This window comes from Zootermopsis nevadensis, unplaced genomic scaffold, assembly GCF_977971745.1.
Source record: "Zootermopsis nevadensis isolate Lab colony 2312 unplaced genomic scaffold, Znev_1.0 Znev_ptg000002l, whole genome shotgun sequence".
NCBI lineage: Eukaryota > Metazoa > Arthropoda > Insecta > Blattodea > Termopsidae > Zootermopsis > Zootermopsis nevadensis.
Window position 1 is genome coordinate 22580576 of NW_028259134.1, and position 24357 is coordinate 22604932.

General features: G+C 39.3%; 3 protein-coding genes across 4 annotated transcripts in view; 2 read left to right on the forward strand and 1 right to left on the reverse strand.

Moving 5' to 3' along the window:
- The first annotated feature begins 71 nt into the window (after positions 1 to 71).
- Positions 72 to 10477, forward strand: LOC147875126 (ribosomal protein S6 kinase alpha-5-like). Of its 2 annotated transcripts, none has more exons than XM_087354118.1 (10): positions 72 to 206; positions 1277 to 1345; positions 2851 to 3066; positions 3284 to 3399; positions 5797 to 5907; positions 6492 to 6569; positions 7379 to 7479; positions 7977 to 8127; positions 8647 to 8826; positions 9943 to 10477. In XM_087354118.1, the coding sequence occupies exons 1-10, from the start codon at positions 185 to 187 to the stop codon at positions 10303 to 10305; spliced, it is 1407 nt and encodes a 468-aa protein (XP_087210244.1). In that variant the 5' UTR covers positions 72 to 184; the 3' UTR covers positions 10306 to 10477. The 2 variants fall into 2 exon arrangements, with proteins under 2 accessions (XP_087210244.1, XP_087210234.1); XM_087354108.1 differs by lacking the exon at positions 72 to 206 and adding an exon at positions 520 to 728.
- Positions 10478 to 10921: 444 nt separating this feature from the next.
- sli (slit guidance ligand) overlaps positions 10922 to 24357 on the forward strand; it is a 204887-nt gene continuing 191451 nt past the window's right edge. Inside the window, exon 1 of the mRNA XM_087353898.1 lies at positions 10922 to 11290. The gene's annotated coding sequence lies outside the window, so the exon portion shown is untranslated. The remainder of the gene's footprint in view (positions 11291 to 24357) is intronic.
- On the reverse strand, positions 11557 to 17647 carry LOC110838581 (uncharacterized). Its single transcript, XM_087354180.1, has 7 exons — positions 17252 to 17647; positions 16203 to 16307; positions 15536 to 15721; positions 14148 to 14328; positions 13372 to 13590; positions 12190 to 12393; positions 11557 to 11909 (listed from the first exon to the last, which is right to left on the reverse strand). The coding sequence occupies exons 1-7, from the start codon at positions 17579 to 17581 to the stop codon at positions 11848 to 11850; spliced, it is 1287 nt and encodes a 428-aa protein (XP_087210306.1). The 5' UTR covers positions 17582 to 17647; the 3' UTR covers positions 11557 to 11847.

A 24357-nucleotide genomic window follows, 5' to 3' on the forward strand; every position in this document is an offset into this window, starting at 1 on the left:
ATGCACGCAGGAGTTCGTATAAAAGCAGACCATTGTTGTCGGACCATATTTACACATTGTTGGATTACTATAAAACCCATTCGATTGGTATATTGCAAACGCATTAGTAACCTGTTCGTTGCTGTAGAAGTGTCTGTTGATTGAGAAGTTCTAGAAGCAGAGAGAAGTACGATCAAAATACAGAATGGCTTCCACGACAAAACAGAGTAAGTAGTACAGGCAACATGGGAAGTAGCTTAAGTTGCGGGAATACTTTTATTTTATTTCTGATTGTGCTTTAAGGATTATAATTTCGTGTCAGTATTCAAGTTACTACGAACTGTGTCACTTCTCGTCTTCTTTGCCATCAAAAATTATCAGGGTCTGTAGAGTGTAATATAACAAAATTATATTAATGTTATGAAGTATTCTGTTCTACGAAGTTGGCTGTGGTGTTGAATATGGCGTTTAACAGGTCTGCCATTACGTCGCAGTTCCAAGTTTTATAATCTGACTTTTTTGCTGCTGTAAGCGCAACAGTTTCTTTCTACGTTATTAACTAGAATTTATAAACAATTTTTATTCCGGATATTGTTTGAATTACTGATAATCACTTGATTGAGGAATTGTAAAGGCAACAGGTCCCATTCGTTGCTTGGTTATGTCCATATTCAAGTTTAAAACTAACAGAGCAGAAGAGGACATACTCATCGAGAAAGTGTATAATATCAGAAGTACCTCTAGTGGTGGTAATGTATTTGTTTTATTGCCAAATGCCTTATATGTTTTTTGTTTAAGATGGCTTTAATTTCGTGTCAGTGCTCGAGTTTTAAGAAAACGTGGAGTGTAGTGTCTAGATTCTTGATAGTTTATACTATGAAAATTATCAGTCTTGGAACGTGCAAAATAACGAAATAATATTAAATAGTCAATTAGAAAACAATGAATTCATTGACATCACGTCAGTAATAATGAAACTCAACTTATGAATTGAGAGAGTAGATTGTACACACAGCTGTGTGAAGACCGGATGGATAGTTACCTGGCATAATACTGCAATATTCTGGGAACTGTTGTGGTCATTTATAAAAGTTTTGTTAAACCTGAGTTACACATTATAAATACAAAGAACAGGTTCTGCTTGGAAATTTGTATTGTGATTGAACATGCTTTGTATATATTCCCAATCTAATGAGGGTGTTGTCTCCGGTCTTCAAATAAAGTAACATTATTTTAATAATGTGTGTAAAATAATGGTGCTTTATGCAATGCCTGTACATATGATATTTTGTTACAGACGAAGAAGAAATTCAGAAAAGTGTCACCCTAAAAGACTTCAAGATGGGAGACTCTCTAGGAAAAGGTGGTAAGTACAACTTCCTTTTAATAATTAGCTAATTATCTTCGAATTTCTCTGCTAATGAAACGTGGACCTGACTCTATGAACCCTTATGAAACAAATGCATGAACCACACTGATGCTTTTTACTGTTGTCATGGATGCATTTATTTAATTACATAGTCACTAACACAGTTCTTAAGCAGACTGACTCCGTCAGGTAAACCTACTAAAATGGTAAATGGTACCATAAGATATTTCATCACCGGGCTAGTTTTTAGACTTATAACCTATATTTAAATATACGGGATCCGCAGTGGCCGCGCGGTCTGAGGCGTCGGCTTCGTGCCGCTGGGAACGGTGGTTCAAATCTTACTCAAGCCATGGATGTTTATCCCCTTTTCTCTGTGTTGTGCTGTCCTGTGTACAGGTCGAGGCCTTGCGATGGGCCGATCCCTCGTCCAAGGAGTCCTACCGAATGTCTACAGATCAAGCCAATGAAAAGTTGGGACCCGCAGTGCTCAGGCACTTGTAGAATGGGTCGTTCCAGTATACCAGTATTTAAATATATGTCTAATGGTTATATTACAGAAACCGGTTGATTTGTAGACGGTTTGTGTTCTTAAGGTACTGGAGCCAAAGTTACAAGGCATTATTCCCACACCATGTGGCTGAACACGTCATTGAGTGTCCCTAAGCATGAAGCCGCCGGTGGCCAACAGGGTAGCGAAAGTGTTCTTAAGATTTTATGTCGATGTCAGAGTCAGTACATTTCTACCGACTCCCACTCCACGGCCCTGGTGATAACTTTATACTAAATTATCCAGTGATACCCATTGATGACTATGAGTCAGAGATGTTATGTACAAATGTTTACTTTATCAGCCTCTGAATTATTGTAGGTACAAATGGTGTCGACGTCACTCTGCCGAACACAATTCTTTTGTAGTTGAACAATACCCATCGAAGCCGTGCAAAAAACGATTTGTGGAGAAATTTCCAAACGACAGAGTTGAGACGAAGTTGTTAATTATGGGAAGAGGGACATTTTGCAGGAAGGGTGTATGCTTATGAGAAATGTTTACGTTTTGAAACATAGTGGGGATTGCTACGGACTGGACGACCGGGGTTTGATCCCCAATGGGGGCAGAGGATCTTTCCTCTAACCTCTGCATCCAGACCATCCTATCTAATGGGTACCGGGGTCCTTTCCCAGGGGTAAACAGTGGCTGGGGCATGATGCTGACCACTCACCCCCATCTAGTGCCAAGGTCAAGAAAGAATAGGACCTAATACCTCCTCTCCCCCACAAGCGCCTACATGGAGTACAGTGGGAATGCTTTACTTTCATATCTTACACAGAAAGTATGTGTACAGCTCACTCCTTTATGAAGCAAGAGTTTACAAATATAAGAGCCCTATCATCATCATTCTCTCTACAGCCCTGTGTGGGCCCTGGCCTTCTTCAAAAGCTTCTTCCAATCTGTTGTTGAACAGATACCAAGATGATACATAACTGTGTTTCTGTTGCAGCATATGGGAAAGTGTTCCTTGTCCGTAAGAGGGGTGGATGTGATGATCGCAAATTATATGCTATGAAACGAATTGATACGTCCGATGACGATTACAAGGAGACTGAACAGAGTGTTATGACGGAGATTCAAGTAGGACAAAAAGTGCTTGGTGTCACATTTTTGGTCGGACTTCATTACGCGTTCTGGTCGGAAAATCATGTGAACTTGGTGATGGGTGAGTACGCAATACGTACGTTTGTTGTAGCTTTAAACTCCACGTGCAAGGACCTTCCTGGCTGGGGGAAGAGTCTGTTGCCTCCTGCTAATCTATCTGTCAGTTTGCAGTCCTCCGCAGAGCTTTTCTTTGCAACAGCATTGTTGTGTAATTGAATGCATAACGCTAGTATTCAGTGTCCTGTAATAGCATTAACAAAGTCATGTTATTGTTGCAGATTACTTGGAATACTTTGATGTGTTGAATCTCATAACAAAGGAAAAGAAGCTTTCAGAGAGAAGCGCTCGATTTTACCTTGCGGAAGTTCTTCTGGCCATCGAGACGCTGCATGAGGTAAGCACTGTCAGAGTGAACCCCTCGGATAAATCGCATGATAAAGGAGTATAAAAGGAAAAAGTTCTTTTCTTGATTAACTCTGCGGCTACGGAATTTGTCAGTTTTTTCAGTACTTTATTTCTTCACTACTTGTAGAAATATTTCTAAATGTTTCCTTTTGGTCTTAGGGGTCTAGGGGTCCCTTGTGGGCCTTGGGTTTTGGAGCAACCAGATGCTGTGAATGTATCCATGTGCGATTTTCTCCTTCTTTCTCTCAACACTAATGAAATTGAGGCTTTGTGCTTGTTGGGAATACCAGGCTTTAGAACCCACTTTAAGACGCACGTTCCCTGTGCCAACTACATCATCATCATCATCATCACAATGTTTACCGACATTGCCATTTCATAGCGTACAGATTTGGAATCAATCTGTTTCGCTATTCCTATCGCTACTTTCCTTCGTAACTTGGCTAATTATTTACAGTATACAGCTATTATATTTAACTAGAGCAGGGCGCTCCTTTCTGAGCTCCTACGGTGGGGTTGGTCAAGTTTGTGAAACGCAACCAACCTTGTGTAAGAAACTAAACTAACCGCCTCGAATTGACGGTTAAAACAATAGGGGGTTGGTTGCGTTTTGAAATCTTAAGTAACATGCTAAACTAACTGCCCTTCGGGGGGTTAGTTAAGTGTTTCATTCAAGTGTTTTATTACTTGAGTAAGAAACTAAACTAACCCCGCCCCCCGAATGGTAGTTAAAACACTTGACGAACCTCCCTCTGGGGGGTTGGTTGCATTTTAAATTCTTGAGTAAGACACTAAACTAACCCCCCTTCGGAAGGGTTAGTTTATGTCTCATTCAAGTGTTTTAACCATTGAGTAAGAAACTAAACTAACCCTCACCCCCGAATGGGGGTTTAAAACACTTGACTAACTCCCCATTCGGGGGGTTGGTTGCGTTTTAAAATCTTGAGTAAGACACTAAACTAACCCCATTCGGGGTGTTAATTTAGTGTCTTATTCAAGTGTTTTAACCCTTGAAGAGCAGTATGACTTGGATGAATATTATTATTATTATCAGATTACCTTGGGTAACGTCTTCTTTCACTTTTCTTCATTGCTTAAATAGTCTAATGTCGCTGTTCGGAGACGATATAGAGTAGTGATAATGCGACTGGCTTGGTACTAAGCGTTATTTCTTTACTCTGCATTGTTGTTTTCTCGGCATTGTTGTGGAACACAACAATTCCGTGTATAAACAAATATAAGGTGATAGTGTTGATGACGTCATTTTTGACGACAACGACGACTAATCCTTTCGGAGCGCTTCCTGTAATCTGATATTTTACTTCTTTACGTCGCTGTTCAGAGGCCAACTGTTCTTCGTTAGTCAACTATCTACGTCCAACCCCAACCTTGCAAGTAATTCCCCCTTCACTTTTCTTTATTTGTTAAGTAGGTCTGATGTTTTAGTTCTTTACGTCGCTGTTTAGAGGCCAACAGTTCTTGTTCAGTCAACTTTTTACGTCCAGCCCCACCCTTGCAAATCTTTGTCTTAAAATCGATCATAAAGTCAGTTTTCATAATACTTTCTTAATCGTAATATATCGAATGAGTATCAGTTTACCTTGTTGGAGTTTTTAGAGTTGATACTTCAAATAGTTGATAACGTCTTCTTTCACTTTCCTGATGTTTTAGGCCAACTGTCAGTCAATATTCAAGAATGAGACGTGCTGCTTGTAGAGCAGTGATAATGCGACTGGCTTGGTAGTGAAGCATTATTTGTTTTCTCGGCATTGTTGTGTTCCACAACAATGCCGAGTATAAACAAACATAAGTTGACATTGTTGATGATGTCATTTTTTGACGACAACGAGGAATCACAAATTTTTATAATAGATACTGAATGTGAAAGGAATTCTCTTGAACTAACCGCATACTACTGATGCCATTGGCGTTCAAAATATTAGTACCACCAGTGAGTATCCGTCTGGGGATGGATGTTAGGGAGTCCATTGTCAAAACAAAAACATGTTGCAAGATTAAAATTATGGGGAATAAACAACACCAAAGCAGAGCAAACAGGTGGAATAAGTCTCTTGTGGGTGGTGTCCAGCTTTAAGTTGTATGAGAGCTTCCATTTCTGCATCACACTGGAAATGGCAGCTAACAGGAAGTGAACTGAGATGATTGTGTTCCTTAAATACAATTTTTGATTTGTCGTAGTTGCCTGCTTAATGGTTAAAATTCTAATTAATGTAATCAATAGCATTCGTAGGACAGCTTATAGCAATAAGAAGCAGAAAAGCAAATTAGTGGATGTGTATCTCACTGCCACAGGAAGATGGAGAAACAACAAACATGTCTCATCTTTCATGACCACAGTGCAAGGAATTTATTTTGTTTCTTTCAGATGGGAATCGTGCATCGCGACGTAAAGCCAAATAACATCTTGCTCGATTCTGATGGCCATATTGCACTTGCAGACTATGGGTCATGTAAACAGTTCGAACCACATGAAGAGGTAAGTTTAATATCCTCTTTTTCAGTTGGTACTTTTACCTTGAGGAATATGTAGCGTGGAGATTTAGGAGCTGTGTCGCCCACTTTCTCTCAGTCAGTTCGTTCTTTCGTTCTTTTTTTTTTTTTTTTTTTTTAGAGAAAGGGTGTGAGAGAGAGGTCACAGTCCTGCAAATGTAAAGAGTGGATAGGTTTTAGCTGCCTGAAATTGGACCACACATATTAAAACTTTGTTTTGTACCAGTGTTTAAGGGGCTGTGGTTCATTCAGCTCATTGAATATTGTTAGGGAAGTGAAAATGAGATTGCTCACATGTAAGGACAGAAGATACGCCACAGAACGTTGGTGGGAATACGTGTTTCAAAATGCCACTTGTAAGATAATTGAGAAGGTGCGAATACAGGATTAAGAGGGATCATAGAAAAGTGGGTTTTGAGGTTAGGGGATGAACAAAACTGGCTGAGGACTGTGTCCAGTGATGGTCTTTGGTATTAGCCATGTTCAAAGTTTTATTTCTAAGACAGAATTACTAGTTACTTTGTGTCTCAAATTTCTGTCACTTATTTACAATGTTATCTCTATCGGCAGAAAAAACGTACACACTCAATCACTGGGACTGCAGAGTACATGGCACCTGAAATGATCAAACGTGAAGGTCACGACATGGTAAGTATCTTATACTTTAACAACGGACATTTATTGTTTTAATTCTCTCTGATAACTGAACCAACAGTATGCATCCACGTAAGGCATCGCAGTGTAGTAATCCGAGGGATTTGAAGCCACAAATAAAAACTGCATGGAGTTTGTACTTTCGGCAGTACCTCTCAGTAGAATGTGCTGCAGTCACCTGCTTGCCGCACTTGGATTCTGTGCCGGAACAGTTCCACATCTCCTTGAATTATCCTGTTTGTTGTTCGTACTTCAAAGATCAGATTTTCTGGGAATCTACACCAACAATTGCTGAACACGATGAATGTTTTCTGGTGGTGGGACAAACTCAGCTTCCTTTACCGACGATATAATTCTTATTGTGAATCTCTCTCCCAGTTGTTTGGGAATTGAACTATGTAATCTATTTATTGCAGACCTACTTGGCCGTTTCCCGCACTCAGAATTTACTCGAAACTCGTGCTGAACCATGATAAGGCTAGCAATCTGGTAAAACCTTTTCGCTAACAAAAGCTTTTCTGTTGTGTGTGCCATCTTTTCACTGCTGCGTCATGATATTTTTGGCGAGCGCAGCACATTCTCAAAAGACTACTGACGCACCAGATGCAGTGATGTTTGATATGTAGTTAGGTAATTATGAGAAATTAAAACTCGAGCTTTGTTTTAGAAAGACTTTCTGTAAACAACACATTTTGTTCATGACTAAAATTTTCTGTTACCGGAGACCCTTGTGAATAACTGTGGGTGATTGAAGAAATTGAAGTGAGAGATTGTTGCTGTAATCACTGAATTAATTGTTGCAGGCTGTTGATTGGTGGAGCTTTGGAATATTGGTGTATCATATGATAGTGGGGTTTACACCCTTTAAAGGACCTGGAATACTGTGCGAAGCTTGGCTGCACAAGTAAGTACTTTGTCTTCCGTGTGAGCTTTATGTTCCTGTGAATGAAGTTCTGTACACATTAGTCTGTGACTAACGCCTGACTCCCTGTTTTAATGCGAATGAATTAAATACATACATTTGTAACGTGGAGAATTAGCCTCAGAAGGAAGACTGCTGCTGAATTGAAGATGACAGCGTTAAGCTTACAATGCATCAATTGATAAAACAGGTCAAACGCACAGATGTGAAATATTATTGCAAATTATTGTGTCAATGTACCTGGATTGAAAGTGCGTATTCTTCATTAACGACACACATTTGCGTATAGATGATATTTAAGAGACTGGGTTATTTCTGACACGAATGTCTTCTGCAACATAATGAAATTGCGTGCACACACGCACACACGTCTGATTTCGTGCGTGACAGGTGTAATTTAATTCTGTGACAGTTGTCCACATCATTCATTGACTTGTCTTAGAAGGACCCAAATACAAGAATGAACTTTTCTTTCACAGGGCAATTCTCAATAACGAACCAAGAATGTTTCCACGGTTTTCATCAGAAGTAGCAGATCTTATGACCCGACTGTTAGAGAAAGATCCCGAGAAACGGTTGGGTTGCGGGAAAGAAGGTTCTCTGGAGATCAGGAACCATCCATTCTTTAAAGTGAGTTCTTCCCCATATCTGTTTTCATACGAGAGTGTTTGTTGATGTTTTAGGCCTGAACTGGGCGTTTTCTGTTTAATGTACTGAGAAAATCAAGTTTGAGAGTTTTGACGCTGTTCTGGATTTTTTCTCTTAAAAATTCAGGAAGTGAAAAGTGTAATTTAATCCTCAACAGAAGAACCTGTGTGTTGAGAAATGTCAGAACACTGCCAGGAATTACGTAGTAGCATCACAATTAAGTTTTAGGAAGACATGCATAATGTATTGTCATATCTTGTCATGCCTTAAATTTCGTAAGAACTTATTAAAAACTTGTGGTAGGATCAATTCTCCTTAAACTTCCCTCCCAGTAAATGCAGCATTTTTGCATAACGTAAAGAACAGACCATGCACGATACATAATTTCAAAATCCTTGTATTTCTTCCACAATTGAAGCGTCGTTTAAACTGAGTTGTTATCGCTTCTGCCTTGTCAGACTTACTGGGCCATACCATTAATTTTTGTGCTTTATCTGACAGGACATAAATTGGACAGACATAGCAAAAAAAGCCATACGACCACCATACACGCCGTACTGGCGGAATCGGCCACATCCGGTTGAGAAGGTCGATGTAAAAACCAATGGGGACCAGTCGGGCGTGGCTCTTCCCCATCAGCCAGAAGTCACCCCGTCACAGAAGCATGACCCTACTTTCAAGGTCAGAGCAATTACGACTTGTCTTTGAGTTTAGTATGTGGTATATAAGAACAGGTTTATTTCTTGTGGTTCTGCCATTGGAAAAGGCGTTGGAAGCTGATAACTCTACGGCCTTGAGATTTTGTGTGTGTTTTAGGCCTTAACTTGTATTTGATGTGGTGCGTGCAGAAAGATGAAATTTTCCCACTGCCATACTCATGGAGGTTTATGTGCGTGAATGGCAGGTATTACGAATATGATGGTTGTAGTGGTGTGAGTGATGTTTGCGCACCTGGAACTGACATTATTATATAATGCAAAGCTGTGTTGATCTGTGTATGTGTGTCAGATTTGTGTAGCATTTTGGTTCATGCCATAAATTAGGTACCACCATCTTCTTACTCTGGAGAATCATGGTTACACCCGAGGCAGTTAATGTAGGACTGGTGGGCAAAGCGACGCTGGGACAGGCTGATCTCAGATCCCCAAAAGTTTATTTTCTCTGTTTGTAACACTGCACCACCGCTTAATATTTACTTGTTTATGATTTTGATTGGACAGTTGACCTGTTAGCCACTACACTTCTGTGAGGAGTTGGCCATCTTTACGATAATAAAAACACGGCATGTCGCAGTAATAATTTGAAACCGGCAAAATTTCATGAGTATATGATAGTTCATATATTTCAAATTTGTGCCACTAAACAAAGATGGAACTGATTAGCAATGTATCGTATATTCTTTCTGACTATAGAAACTATTATTAGGGGATATTAACCTGCCAGAAATTTCTATGTACATGGGTAAAAGACTTCACAGAAAATGTGAACATACATCAATGCATTGATGGGAAATTAACCCATAACTAAAGTATTTGAATGCCCATGATGTGTGCAGCCTCTTTCATGGACTATATATATTATAGTACATGAGTTAGTGTTTATGGATTAAATAATCAACTAGATCTCTTAAGCAGGGTAGAAGAGGCTCATGAAATACCTGTAATCAGGGAATGAAAACAGTTTAATTGACGAACGTGTTCTGTTTGTTTGTCCGTTTTGCGTCCATTTCCTTCTTTGAAAGGATAAAGGTTTTGATAAAACTATTGCAAGAAGTGACATTTGTTTCCTTGTCACCAGATGCCCCAGGTGCCAAAGAAGAAGTTGAGTGACAGTCCTGCTCCTCCAGATGGGGTTAAGCCGGCATCACATGGTCCGGTTGTATCGGCGTCTACATCAGATTGTGCATTAAAGACGGAATCTTCTATCAGAATGTCACAGAAGAGAAAGCATAATAGCAATTCAGAAGGGTCCACAGTATTACCTAAGAAGCATTGTCCTTCGAGATCTTCAGATAGCAAGACGCTGTTGAAGATAACACAGAAGGTGGACAAGGAAGGAAGACAACTTAAAAGAAGATTTTCATACGATGACAAAAGTGCACAATCTTGTGAAGAAGTGCAGTCACACAGACTTTCTACAAAAAGAAGGAAGACAATGTAGATCCTTGTTTTGCTGTAGGGACGTAGGTAGTCATGATTGGAATAACTGAGGAGCCGGTCGCTATTCAGTAAGATGTCAAGATTTTATGATGTGATTGTTTTTGTATCATATGACATGTTTTTCGCTTAAGACTGTGGTAATGTTGTAAATAAAACAAATATTGTATTTTTTATGCCACCCCTATCCAGTTATTGGTCCTTTCCTTTTACCTGTGGAACCTAACCAAACATTTCCATTATCTTTATTCTGTACCAGGATTGCTGTCTACTTGGCCTGTCCTAAAGATGGCACTGATGAGATTGTGCTACTAATGTGCTCTCTGCTAATGACCATTTCGTGTTTGTTTTCCTTCTCCCAAGCAATTTCTGAACAAGATTACAATTTTTTCACAAAATCTGAGGTTATGTTAGGTTAACAAAGGATATTTGGAAAATAATTTGTGTGCATCATGGAATGTTTTTGAGACTAAAGCCGAAATTTGCGGTCCCTTGTTGACTCGTGGACCTCAAATTTGTAAGTGAGCATTCGTGGACATTTTCAACAGTGTTAATCATTTACTATTATGAACAGGTTCATGTATATGATTTGAGTATCTGCTTTAATTTCTGTTGTGATTCGCTTTTGTCCATCAGTAAGATGCATTGTAGTTGTTAATTTAACATTCTTCATTAACTTCACAGCGATATTTACTGCCAGATTCAGACATTGACGAGAGAAATATTTTTACATCACAAAGGTTAACACACTGGGTCATATCAAAATGCACGTGTGTTGCACAAATTAGGTTGGTCACGGTTTGAAAACACCGCGTGACGTAATGCCGCCATTTTTCTCGTGAATTTTTTAATCATCGCGTCGGTTTGTTCGTGAACCTACAGGTGCTTAGTGAGAGTACGTGATATTTGGAAAATTAAAAATTTGAGGTGTAATTTTTATCGTGTGTGTGTTCAAGAATACCTGAAAGAAGACACGACGAACTTACAAGGTTAGATTTGCAATCATTAAAAATATGCATGCATTTTGCCATATAGTTTTTGTTAGGTTAGGTGTAGACACTACCTTGTAAAGTGATATTCTTTACAAGTCTGGGTTTGTGTAGCGTTTTTTCGAGTTCATTGAAGGAATTTTGATTACATTAGTTTGTCTTGTTGGCATATTCACGAACGTGCTTTGTGATACATCCACATATTTAACTATAGTTAATCCATTAGCTTAGAAGCTCTTTTTAAAATAAACTATGCACATGATAAATTACATTAAACTTTGTTTTAATGACTGTGATACTTGCATTATCTTCTAGAATCTTCCAGTTTAATTTAATCTTAAAACTTTGCATGCCGTGTAGTGCATTAGAATATATAATAAGTAAACAAATATTAACACTATAAATCAAATGGTTTAAACTGGATTTAGAAATAAATAAAATTGTGTGACACGTATTGTAAATGCTGTACTTTCACATTACAAATTTATGAAATGCGTATTTTTTAAATGAACAGAGCTGCCAATTCTGTAACTGATGGTGGCTATCATAGTCATGTGTCACTCTGACGCGGCAGCATTCCCCCCAGACAGGTATGTGATAATTTTCTTCACAATGGACCCTGAAAAGAGAAAACATGTTTTAATTAATCACAGGTTGTCCGGTTATTTAACAAGCTTTAGGAGGTTTTGTGAAAAATGTAACTAATGTTTTGGGGTGAGAATTACATTTTGATTGTAGCTCATTAAATATTCATCGCGAGAGAAAGTTTTAGATGAAAATTTTATGCAAGTAGAGGCTACCATTTTGAAAGAGTCGAGACTAAGTTTAAACCAATGAAGTACTTTTCACTTCTGGTATTAATATTGTAAAAGTTGGCATGTCTGTATCTGGTGACTTACCGGGCTCCTCCTGTTCTCTTGCTGCGATATTTCTGTCGACGACTGCTTTGGCAATTGCGATAGCTTCATTTTGCACACATTTCTGTTTGTCAGCGTCAAACACGTAACCCCACTGACAGCCACAGTTGTAGGAGCCTGCTACGTTGAAGCACGCCTCAGACTCATCTGTGCAGGAGTGACTGCCTCGAACACATTCATCTACATCTGTTGACATTTACATATTCGGTCACTACTTTATTTATTTATTTAGTGTTCTGTCTGACGACAGGTCCGTATGAACAGGATCCTTCCATCCTTTTCTCGGACTGGGACCTGTTCATATACGTTCTTGGCAGATGATCCAGAAGTGGTTTGCCATTGCCTTCTTCTGTGTGTGAATGGAGTAATTGTTGGGATGCCACGGAGGAAAACTCCGTGTTGCCTAGACCACGGCCTTGCCCAACATAACTTATAAATTCGGGCACCGCCGGGAATCGAACCCGAGACCCCAGGATTACAAGGCCAGCGTTCTAACCGCTAGACCACTACTACAAGTCTGTTTTTATTAAATATCATCATTTTTTCCAAAATAACACGTTTTAGCTTTTCATCTACTTTTAGAAAAAATACATTTTTCTTTAAAAAAAATTTTACCTATTGAAGTTGACTGTCATCTGGGATGTTGCACCGTGTAGTCTTTTAGAAATTGACAGGGTCATACTGCCTCGATCATCAGTGTCATCGCCCTGACGAGGCAGTCAAATTCTTTGAAACGTCATCCAGTTTCTAAAAGACTCGTGGCGTAACATTTTATGAAACTTTCTAACTCGCAGCAGTGAAAACCAGAAATAGAATTTTTTTTTTTTGCATAAGTGTGAAATTTGTTTCATGCTGACAGTGGAATTGAGATTGAAAAGAACGTGCTGAAGTGAATTTTTTTATATTTTTTTTTTTTTGGAAGGGGGAGGATGTTACGTGGAATTTCATATTTGCATTTCGGTATTTTGTGTTATGACGCTTTGTAGGTGTTTACCGTTGTTGTAGAAGGACCTATCACCTCCACGTCTACCCTGAAGGTGGAGGAAATCTATTCCTCATAACTCTGGAGATTACAGTAAACAATAGGCTTTATGTGTTCTACCCACTAGTTTAGTTAGTACAGTACAAGTTCTCTTCTGATGTTAATATATTGTGAATTCTTACCGATGCAGGTACGAAATCTTGAATCCCATTCGTATCCCTTTGCCGAACACTCACAGGTCACGTTCCAGCGGTTCAGCGCCATGGACTCAAAGTCTGTGTTTTCCGATCGCTTAAATTCGCACTGAGGGTGATGATCTGGCGCCACGACTTTGCAAGGGTTGTTTTGTGAGGGCCAACATTCTTCCAGGTTGTGGTAATGCTTCATTGGACAACACGGATCTAAAACATTCATAGTCGCTTGTCAGGGCAAAATCATTATAACGACAGACGTGTTAACTTCTCTGTCCAAAGAACTTAATGGATTCCAATTAAATTTTGATGTTCAGGTTTTTAGGTTCAAATCTCGGCCTGGAGACCTGTTATCCTTACTTAGATTTTCCGTGATTTTTATCAGACCCTAGAGAAAAATATCGGTATAGTTGCCCTAAATGAGGTCCATCTTTTCAAGTTTATTAGTCATAATTTATCAAATTACTTGGTACTATATACAGTAATCTGAGGTTATGACAGTGCCGTTAAATATATTTGGGTCAGTCTACATTAAAAGTTATTATGCTATTAAATTAGTATCAGTTTTGGCCTAATATAGGCTACGACTTCTTATGTACGTGAAATCGAGATATATCGATTGCTTCTAATTGCACAGAAACGTGTATCTGATATAAAACACACGCCTCGTTATGAAACATTTTTTGGTGTCGTGAGTATTTAAGAAAATTGAAAGTAAACTGTTTAACTCTTTGGGGTCTGGCAACATTTTGAATCACGAAACTTACCAGGACAGAAGCTGTAAGTGGCGCATTGGAATGGCAGACTATCGTCGGCTCTTGGATCTCGATTCGAGTCTCGAAAGTCAGGATCGAAGCAGTTTGCAAAATTGTCACACGGCTCGCCTAGGGCTCTGAGATTCGGTTCTTCCAGCATAGTGTACCAGCACATGAAGTAACTGGCGGAAGTCTGCGTGGAAGTCAAAAGTTTAACAAGAAATGAATTACTTTCTCTGGCTCTGTAAGTTAGTCAGAATGCTGACATAAATACCATCTCGCTCGTAATGTGTCTGTAAGTATTAATACAGCTGAACGCATTCTTTTGTACAGTGCACACAAAATTAACCACCACCCGTCCTTCCGTATGTCTCATCTTCGAAAGTCAAACTATTTATAAGGAAATTCGTATTTTGGGTTTGTACTAAAAGTTGACGCAAAAATTTAATATTCGTGCATATCGGTAAATTATATAACATAATACGCAAAGTCATGAACCGGGATAGCTCAGTCAGTATAGTGACTAGCTACGGGCTGGACGACCGGGGTTCGATCCCCGACGGGGGCAGAGGATTTTTCCTCTAGCCTCTGCGTCCAGACCGGCTCTGGGTCCCACCCAGCCTCCTCTACAATGGGTACCGGGGTCCTTTCCCGGGGGTAAAGCCGGCCGGGGCGTGATGCTGACCACTCACCCCCATCTAGTGCCGAGGTCAAGGAAGAGAGGAGCTATACCTCCTCTCCCCCCAAACGCCTATTTGGCGTATAGTGGGACAAACTTTACTTTTTACGCAAAGTCAAATTGAAATAATGAAATTTCTGAAATAATATCTTATTATAAAAACATGAAATAGCCTTGTTGTTTGCAGTTTTAATTGAAAACTTTTTTTTTTTTAATCTGTGATACGAAATTCTTCTGTTTACGTATGCTTTTGTGTTGTTGCTAGGCAACTCTGTTTCGAATTTACAACGCTTGTCATATGCTAACCGGAATATCAATTTAATGAAAGTAAAAATAATTTAGTGTTTCTTTCTATTAATGATTTAATTTTTATGTGTGATTTAAGAGGTTAAATACTCCGATAAGTTTACGTTGTTTAGGCAGTTTGTAAAAAATGCACGTAGAAAATTAATTTAACATCCAGATAGATCTGTGTAGTTACACATGAATTAAGTAAGAGTTTATTAAAGACGTGTGATGTATTAAATAAATATTATATTTTAATCAGTGGACTAATTGAGCGTACTTTTATTTTGTGACGAATATCTGACGACATAAAAGGACGATTAAAAGTTCATTTTGGCCTACGTTCAACGTCTCTTTTATGATTAGAAATGAAATAACATAATGAGCTATATTTATATCTCTCAAAATTGGCTAAATTCGTGGAGTATATTCTCACCCTCCATTGAAATCTGTCCAATGTACCAAGGAAGGGCTCAGCATTAACCCAGTCCAATCTCCGTGATTTCTTACATTCCTTTTCAGCTTCTGAGATTTCATTCATGTTGTTCGGGAGACTCCATTTGTTCTTTCGCGTAATTGTGATTACGTCCTCGTCACGTCGAAGCTTGGCGTCCTTAATTTTCTGTAACCATGGAAACGAAATTTAACGTCTTGTTAACACTAGGAGAGGTCAAAACCGTGGACGTTCTATACATCAGATTTTATTTGAAGAGGATATATAAATCGTCTGATGAAAACACTAATAAAATCTGACAAATTTTTATCATGAATTCATTCAATCATATTTAGTCGTATTTTGGGAAATGAAATATTTCGATTAAATTTTTTATTTTAGTCTTTTGGCAACAGTGATGTGCTTCCGAATATTTAATTTTATTGTGCTGGAAATCTTAACGTGGATACTTAATTATACATTTCAGAGTTGCTTACTGCTTCAGGTATCGCCCTGATGATGGAGGCAGTAAGCATCTCTGAAACGTCGTGCAGTTTATGTCAGACTGCACTGCCCAACATCCCAGAAGACAGCCAGTCATCTTCATACGTGAAATCTCGTCACGGAATGAAATGTGATTTATTTTGGATTATTTTCGTAATCGACTTACTTCGTAGAGATAGTCGACACATTCGACGAAGCTGATGTCGCAGTATTTGCGCACTTCCGGGTGAAGTGACCTCAGAGCGGGGTCGGGGAACTGCATGAAGAAAGTCTGCAATACAGAGAATAATCAGAAATTTTCAGACTACATATTCTGTGCTGTTTTCTTACTTGGAGATGATAAACAGACAAATAAAATTAATTATTAAAAATTAAAAACGTAGAGGAAATATTCTTGGTTTCCGCTGGGTGGTGGGCCACAGAACTGCTGTTGTCGGAGTCCCAATTAACAAAAACCCTTTATGGAACCCGATAAAATCAATGAAGATGAGATTGACGAAGTATGTACTGTTCGCGACTGTAATCTTGAGACTTGCGGGGTGCGGAAGTGGGGTGACGGACGAAGGCGTCTGCTTTTAACGCTTCGGACTTCCTGCATTCCTTGCAAGTCTCGAGATTACAGTCGCCAATTTGGGTTAGGAAGTCTTGAGATTTTTAGACTTCTTCGAGGACCTAGCTTAGACGCCAGGCGAATATTAAAATGTATCTTATGGAAATAATACGGAATGGTGTGGATTGGATTAATGTGGCGGAGGATACGGTTGAATTATTTATATTTATTTTATTATTTAGTGTTCTGTCTGACGACAGGTCCATATGAACAGGATCCTTCCATCCTTTTCTCGGACTGGGACCTGTTCATATACGTTCTTGGCAGATGATCCAGAAGTGGTTTGCCATTGCCTTCTTCTGTGTGTGAATGCCACGGAGAAACCGGGGAAGCCCCCGGAGAAAAACTCCGTGTTGCCTAGACCACGGCCTTGCCCAACACAAGTTATAAATTCTGGCACCGCCGGGAATCGAACCCGAGACCCCCAGGATTACAAGGCCAGCGTTCTAACCGCTGGACCACCGTGGCACTAGGGTTGAATTAATGAAATTTTAATCCATCCACTATTAGCTAATTTCGGTGGCGTGGCTTTCGACACAGAATTTGAGTAACGCCATTGAATGGTTTTGAAATTATACGGGGAGCGAAGATCACGAGATACTTACTCTGGGAGCGATGGTCTCATTCTCGTAGACTCTCCTGTCGAAATCATTGAATTTGTGCGCACGTAAGTAATAAGCGATGTCTCGTACAGCCGTCGGCAGCCATTGGAGTTCTGAAATTCCGGTCAATGGATCTGTTTCATTTAGCCATTCTACATCTCCTTTGGGGTCTATATCTGCGTCACTATCGTCTTCTTCTTCTTCTTCTTCTCCTTCTTCATGGGTATCATCTGATGCTACAAATACGATAGCGTCTTTGGTATGTGTTGCAATTCTGGTAGCTATGATGTAAAACGCGGTGATAAACAATGTTAAACCCACTGACAAATTCATCTCTACTTGGCTTCTGACAGCACTTAATCAATTCTCGTTTGCTCACAGGTTAGTTGTGTTGCCGGGTTTCTGAAACAATGTATCAGATTAATTGTTGTGCTTGTTTACATGTTTATTTTTCTTTCTATTGTTGCTGGCCACGAGTAGGTAAAGGCGGATAGTAAACAAATTGTTGTTGCTAAACTACGCACTTTGTTTAAATTGAAACGATATTCCACAATAATTATGATTGTTTTTGTAGTTAACTTGGTCGTTCATAGTAGTTTTTTAGGTCTTGTAATCCTGGGGGGTCTCGGGTTCGATTCCCGGCGGTGCCCGAATTTATAACTTGTGTTGGGCAAGGCCGTGGTCTAGGCAACACGGAGTTCTCCTCCGTGGCATCCCAACAATTACTCCATTCACACTCACACAGAAGAAGGCAATGGCAAACCACTTCTGGATCATCTGCCAAGAACGTATATGAACAGGTCCCAGTCCGAGAAAAGGATGGAAGGATCCTGTTCATATGGACCTGTCGGCAGACAGAACACTAAATAATAATAAGATGAGGTGGTCTAGCGGTTAGAACGCTGGCCTTGTAATCCTGGGGTCTCGGGTTCGATTCCCGGCGGTACCCGAATTTATAACTTGTGTTGGGCAAGGCCGTGGTCTAGGCAACACGGAGTTTTCCTCCGTGGCATCCCAACAATTACTCCATTCACACACAGAAGAAGGCAATGGCAAACCACTTCTGGATCATCTGCCAAGAACGTATATGAACAGGTCCCAGTCCGAGAAAAGGATGGAAGGATCCTGTTCATATGGACCTGTCGTCAGACAGAACACTAAATAAATAATAAATAAAAGTCAGTCGAGAAAAATTAAATATTTTTGGTTGATATTATAAAACACAATCATTAGATTAATTTGAATGGGCTGTTCACATCTGAATAATTGTGAAGTGTCGTCTCGTTGATGATACGAGTGGGTGGTTAGATAAAATATTTGATGAAGATTAACCAACTGGAATCGAAATCATATTATCGTATCCGTTTGTCCATATGTTTGTCTGTCCAAGTAACTGACTGAATTTCATGAAACTTGGTATGGCATGAACATCATGGTTCCAAAGAATACTCTCAGACTTGTGAACTTGGTTTCTAAATATTTTTTTTCTTCAGATTTGATGTGTGGTCCTGAAATGTTATTAATCATTTCAAACTGTCTATTGGAATTCGTTGATGATAAAAAGTAATATTTATATCTTGGTTTGGCGTCGATAACTAATGAACCACTGCAATTAAGGGTGTGAAAATTTGTTTGAGAACCAAATATAAGTTAAACATATTTACGTATCTGTACTTTAATCTCTCCATTTTTAAATTCCAACAGTTATATTGATAGCGCGAAACTCTGAGGTGTTATTAGTGGAAAAATTTAACATTGACTTAAACTGTAGAGCCTGTTAGTGGAAAATTATGAGCAGAAATTGATAAATCAATTTTATGATTGCTAGAAAATCGATAGTTATTGATACTCCCACCACATAAACTAAATAATTTTTCAACGAAATTCGGCGTCTTATTTCCGAAACTTTTTTTTTTTTAATCTTCTTCTGTGTGTGCTGAAACACTGTGTCGACAATGTTATTGGTTCTGCGACTCACAGCCAACCATCGTCATTCGTATATTTTTCTCTGCGTTGAATAAAAGAGAGCGTAAATTGTCGTTTCTTTTGACGTCTTGAAACTGGGAATGTTATGGTCTCCGTCTTTGTTCCACGCCCCTCCACACCCCAGAACGTGGTCTTATTATTTTCTTCCCTTCGTGACCTCGGGCTGTTAGGGGTTAGAAACAGACCTGGGAGTAAGGGATGGGGCTAAAGAACTAATTTTCGTGTTGTGCGTCGCCCCCAAGGGAGGACTATTTTACCCCCCTTCCCCTTCTTAGCGACTGTCCTTTATTAGGAACGCCTGTGATACACGAGATCTACCCCTGTTTGTTTGTACTGCGGGACTGCGGTTTCCGGGTCGACGGTCAGCAACTTGCTTTACTCCCATGTATTGTCCGGTAGCCTAAACTTAAGGAACAACAGAATTATGCATTAGCTGAGTCAGAAACATATTTCTTTGATTTCCTGTGTGACGTCTTGACGACTTTGAGAAGCCGATGAATGGTGAAGTGGCGTGTGTTAGAGAGGAAGCAGTCGTGAACTCGCCCTGAGTGCCTTGTCCTGCTCCAAATCACGTTGTCGCCTCTCGAGACACAGCTTTCACGCGATTATGACATTAAGATGGACGCGGGGGAGATTAATTGTGATGAAGAGATGTGGGTGCAAGTATCTCGGTATCGTGTTTGTCTGGTTTCAGTACAGGTGCTTAAACTTAATTAATATTGAACTATATTTAAGTATACTGTAACATGAAACATTTGTACTCCTCCCCCAATATTGTCAGGGTGATTAAGTCGAGAAGAATGAGATGGGCGGGACATGTAGCGCGCATGGATGGGACAAGAGGTGTGCACCGGGTACTGGTTGGGAAGCCTGAGGGGAAGAGACCTCTGGGGAGACCTAGACGTAGATGGGAGGATAATCTCAGGCGGGATCTATGGGAGATAGGAGTTGAAGGAGACTGGATTTTGTTGGCCCAGGACAGGACTTTGGTTAGTTCGGTGATGAACCTTTGTGTTCGCTAAGCCGTCTGGTTGGTTGGGTCCACTATTTGGGAAGCCTGAGGGGAAGAGACCGCTGGGGAGACCTAGACGTAGATGGGAGGATAATCTCAGGCGGGATCTATGGGAGATAGGAGTTGAAGGAGACTGGATTTTGTTGGCCCAGGACAGGGCTTTGGTTAATTCGGTGATGAACCTTCGGGTTCGGTAAGCCGTCTAGTTAGTTAGTTAGTTCGTAACATGGAAAGCGTTGAAAGACACTGGAGTAGAATCACCGAAATATCTTAGGAAATGTGTATTGATGGAAGGGAGGGAGGTCTCCGCTTAAAAGAGTCTGCTAATTAAAGTGACTGAAGAAACGCTTTAGTAAGTATGAGTTTCTGCTTGTGTTCGCCACAACTCTTCCGTTTTCCTGCAAAATTTACTACCACGGAGTTCGGTCGAAGTGACGTTTGTAATTTACAACCCGCTAAATTGTGGTCTCTGTTCAGACTTGATCTACTCTCCATCAGAGACTGAAAATTTGTGGACCATCGGCTCGTTCTTTGGTGGTCCGTGAATATATCAGACAGACAGACAGACACGTACACATTAATTAACTTGTATCAGGGTTGTCCAAACTTTCAAACGAGATGACACGAACGACGACCTCGCTTTGTAGTAACTACACAGAAGATGAAGACAGCTCGTGGAGAATTATGTGTCAGTGTGTCTGTTATTTTCACACCGGACTCGGTTTAGAAGATATTGTCAATCACGTAATATCCGTGCCTCATTGAGATCTAAAACGCTTAGGTATTTGAAATATTTTTCGGTGTGATGAAATACTGAAATATAAGTAAAGGTAATTTTGACTACACGGTGTGATTTCTGTTATGTTAGCAGTTTCGTGTCTGTCGAGGCCGACTCCGAATTTAAGTAGCCTCGCCTTTCCACTCGTCTTATCTCAAGTTACTCAGTTTCTGAACGGTAAACCGTTTTGAGATTGTGGTTTATTTAAGCGTGTCTTATATAGCTCGATAAGGGTTAACCCGATTTGTACAAAACTTGGTAGGCTTATTCCTTGTGACCAGGAATATAACATATCATAGTAAGAACTCCGGATATAGTGTCCTGAGTTCGATTTTCGGTGAGGGCGTTTACCGCAGCTCTGAAACTAAGTATGATAGATCGACACCAATTGTGTTGTTGGCTAGGAGATTACAGATACTAGGGCCATAGACTCAGATTAACAGTCCTTAGTTCGAATCTCGGTGAACACGTTAGGTTCAGGGGGTAATGATTTTTTGTGTTATTTATTATCTGATGATCATTCTAATGCTAAGGTTTCGGGCGTTAAAGATTTGATAATAAATATAAGAATCTGTTGAATTTTCCCTCATTAACACTACTAGTACGAGTGTGTCATAAATACAAATTCCAATTGAATCATGTAGTGCTATTAATCTGGATCAGTCCGAAGCATTAGAATCTGCTTGCTGTTACCATGGTTACAAAGCGTGGATATAATTGCAAGAAATGAATGTCGGCTTTGATAGTTTGTCGAGTCAATTGACTATCGATAATAGTAAGCTGTGGTTATGGGCTTCAAAGGGGGACCACTAACATGCCATTAGATAATGGATAGCGATAGTTAACAGACCGGTGAACAGTTGCAGGTTCATTTAATTTATTCCACAATTTACATTCACTTATTCGCCTTGTTTTCCATAACCCTGTTATAATTGCAGTCATGCGTTTACGAAATGTCCTTCCTGTACGTTACAGTTTTGGCTGTAACGTGTATTCGAGTCTGAATGGGGGCAGATTTAGAGTTTTTTTTAGGTGCTTCAAATTAATTTTCCTTCTGGCTGAATAAATTCACAACTGTACACAATAACTCATGAATTTTTCGTTGCACCTAGTGAAATACGATATTTCTCTGTCCGCCTGTACCCAACTCGAAAGTGGTTAGACCGATTTCGATTAAATTTGATATTGAAGAATTTTAGGAGAAATTTTCGGGTCATTTAAATTTTTTTATTTAGATAGGAAAATTTTAAGGAGCACTTTACTTAAAAGAAGAATACTTTCTACATGTAATCTGGTGTCAATAGGTCATTTTAGAGGAAAACAAATGGTTTAGGAATCTTAGCAGGTTGTAACAATTAAGAGAAAAAATTCCTGATTGAGTTGACAGCGTTGAATTAAATCTGTTCTTTTTTTTATCTTAATTCGGTACTGTGTAACAATACGACTTTGAATTACACACTGAACAAGTTTTTTTATATTTAGTTTTTTAATGAATAAAATAAGTAATAAATAAATAAAGGTGAACAGTTGCATGTAAATTATAGTTCGTTTTAACCTTGGTTAACCATTTAAACCTGCTCTATCAGCTAATAATTCTGCATTTTGTGTTTATAGGTTTTTTTATGGTTCTCAGAATAAACAGCGATTATGTCCTAAAGCTGTTTAACCAGCTAATATATATATATATATATATAAAATGGTGAATTTAGACAAGAATTGTAATTAATAATTAAAATTACACATTTAACGCTTGAGTAGAGAGATAGAAGAGTAGTTTGGCGGAAAATGAATGATTAAATTATTATCGTTTCGTGTTGTCATAACTTTTCTCCCGGAATTTATCAGAAAAGAAATATTTCTGTCAGATATAAAATAAACTAAAACACAAATATAAACAAATTATAGGTTTCAAATATAAAAAGAGAATACTAACTCCAGATTTTTTAGTAAATATGTTAAGAATATTTTATGGGCTGCTTCAAGAAATTAAAAGAGACGAAATAAAATGTGATTGAAATACACAAACCGTATATGAGGGGGGGGGGGGGTGTCCTCCCCCCCCAGCACCGTGTAATTAATTATGCCGGCTGTAGATGGTATAATGTTTTACCTGAAAGTAAATACCTGTGTTAAAATGAAATCTTTACGAAACGTAGAAAAAAGTAATATCCTACAGGAATATCTTACTATAAATTGAGAAAAAGGAATTTTCGCTGACGCCTCAGATGTGACACCGTTTGGGTTTGTTAAGGCTGTAACATGAAGATGAGTAATAAGGAGTAGTAATATGTTCCTGGCGAGATTCTGCGAAGACCCTACGGTGTAATAAACTAGCTCGTTTGAGAAAAACGAGGTCCTCCACCCCCACCAACACCCATTTCTCGAAGATCCAGGAAGAACGCGTAGAAACACAGGGAGAAACAACGTGTGATGTATGGGAGAGAATGCACATAACGAAAGCAAGACAAACAAACTGGCAAAAAGAAGCTACGAACTGAAAGTATTGGAGAAGGAAGATACGTCGTTTGTCAACAAGTGAAGCCTACAGCGCGCTGTAGTCTCCTAGCAACCAATTGATCTTCCCTTGTCTTATGCTCCTTCCCTCTCGCAGGGCTCATCCGAAGGGTAAATAGAGAGAAGAGATGTTTTTCTCCAGGCTGATATTTCATCTGAGAAGACTAATGTAGCTTCTGAGAGAAAAGATTACGTCATTGCCGAACTCTCTTCGGATTATCCGACCGGAAGATGGAAGGGACAATTATAACAATAAATACGCAAAGGGACATAAATATTTCATTCTTGTTGATGACGAATGGCTTAGCGAAACATCTTTGTCGCCTTTTGTATTTGAGATTATCCGTGCGGAAGGAATAATTATAATAAATAATCACCGTTTTCAAAATTGTAGAGCGGATTAAACCTTCGGAAGTTAACCTGTACGTATCTCGCCCGGAACATCGGACAAACTTGGGTCTTGGAGTCAGGGCTGTGGAGTCGGAGACGGGAGCAATTTTAGGTGGGGTCGGAGTCGGTACAAATGTACCGACACCGACTCCGACCTCGATATAAAATCATAAGATACAATTTCTATACCGTGCGAGCCACGTGGTGTGGGAATAATTCTTTGTAACTTTGGCTCCAAGAGTACAAACCGTCTACAAATCAACAGATTTCTGCAATAAACATTAGACGTATATTTAAATATGGGTTATAAGTCTAAAAAGTAGGATGATGATTCAAGTGGTGGTGATGAAATCTCTTATGGTGTCGTTTACCATTTTAGTAGGTTTACCCTTATTAATACATATTGAGCTCTTATGAAGGAGTTGGGGT

Coding starts and splice junctions, on each gene's coding strand:
- LOC147875126 (XM_087354108.1), top strand. CDS start 641: ATGTCCATATTCAAGTTTAAAACTAACAGAGCAGAAGAGGACATACTC. Junction 1,346..2,850: donor AGACTCTCTAGGAAAAGGTG/GTAAGTACAACT, acceptor TTTCTGTTGCAG/CATATGGGAAAGTGTTCCTT. Junction 7,480..7,976: donor TGCGAAGCTTGGCTGCACAA/GTAAGTACTTTG, acceptor TTTCTTTCACAG/GGCAATTCTCAATAACGAAC.
- LOC110838581 (XM_087354180.1), bottom strand. CDS start 17,581: ATGAATTTGTCAGTGGGTTTAACATTGTTTATCACCGCGTTTTACATC. Junction 12,394..13,371: donor AAGATTTCGTACCTGCATCG/GTAAGAATTCAC, acceptor AAATGTCAACAG/ATGTAGATGAATGTGTTCGA. Junction 11,910..12,189: donor AAGAGAACAGGAGGAGCCCG/GTAAGTCACCAG, acceptor TTCTCTTTTCAG/GGTCCATTGTGAAGAAAATT.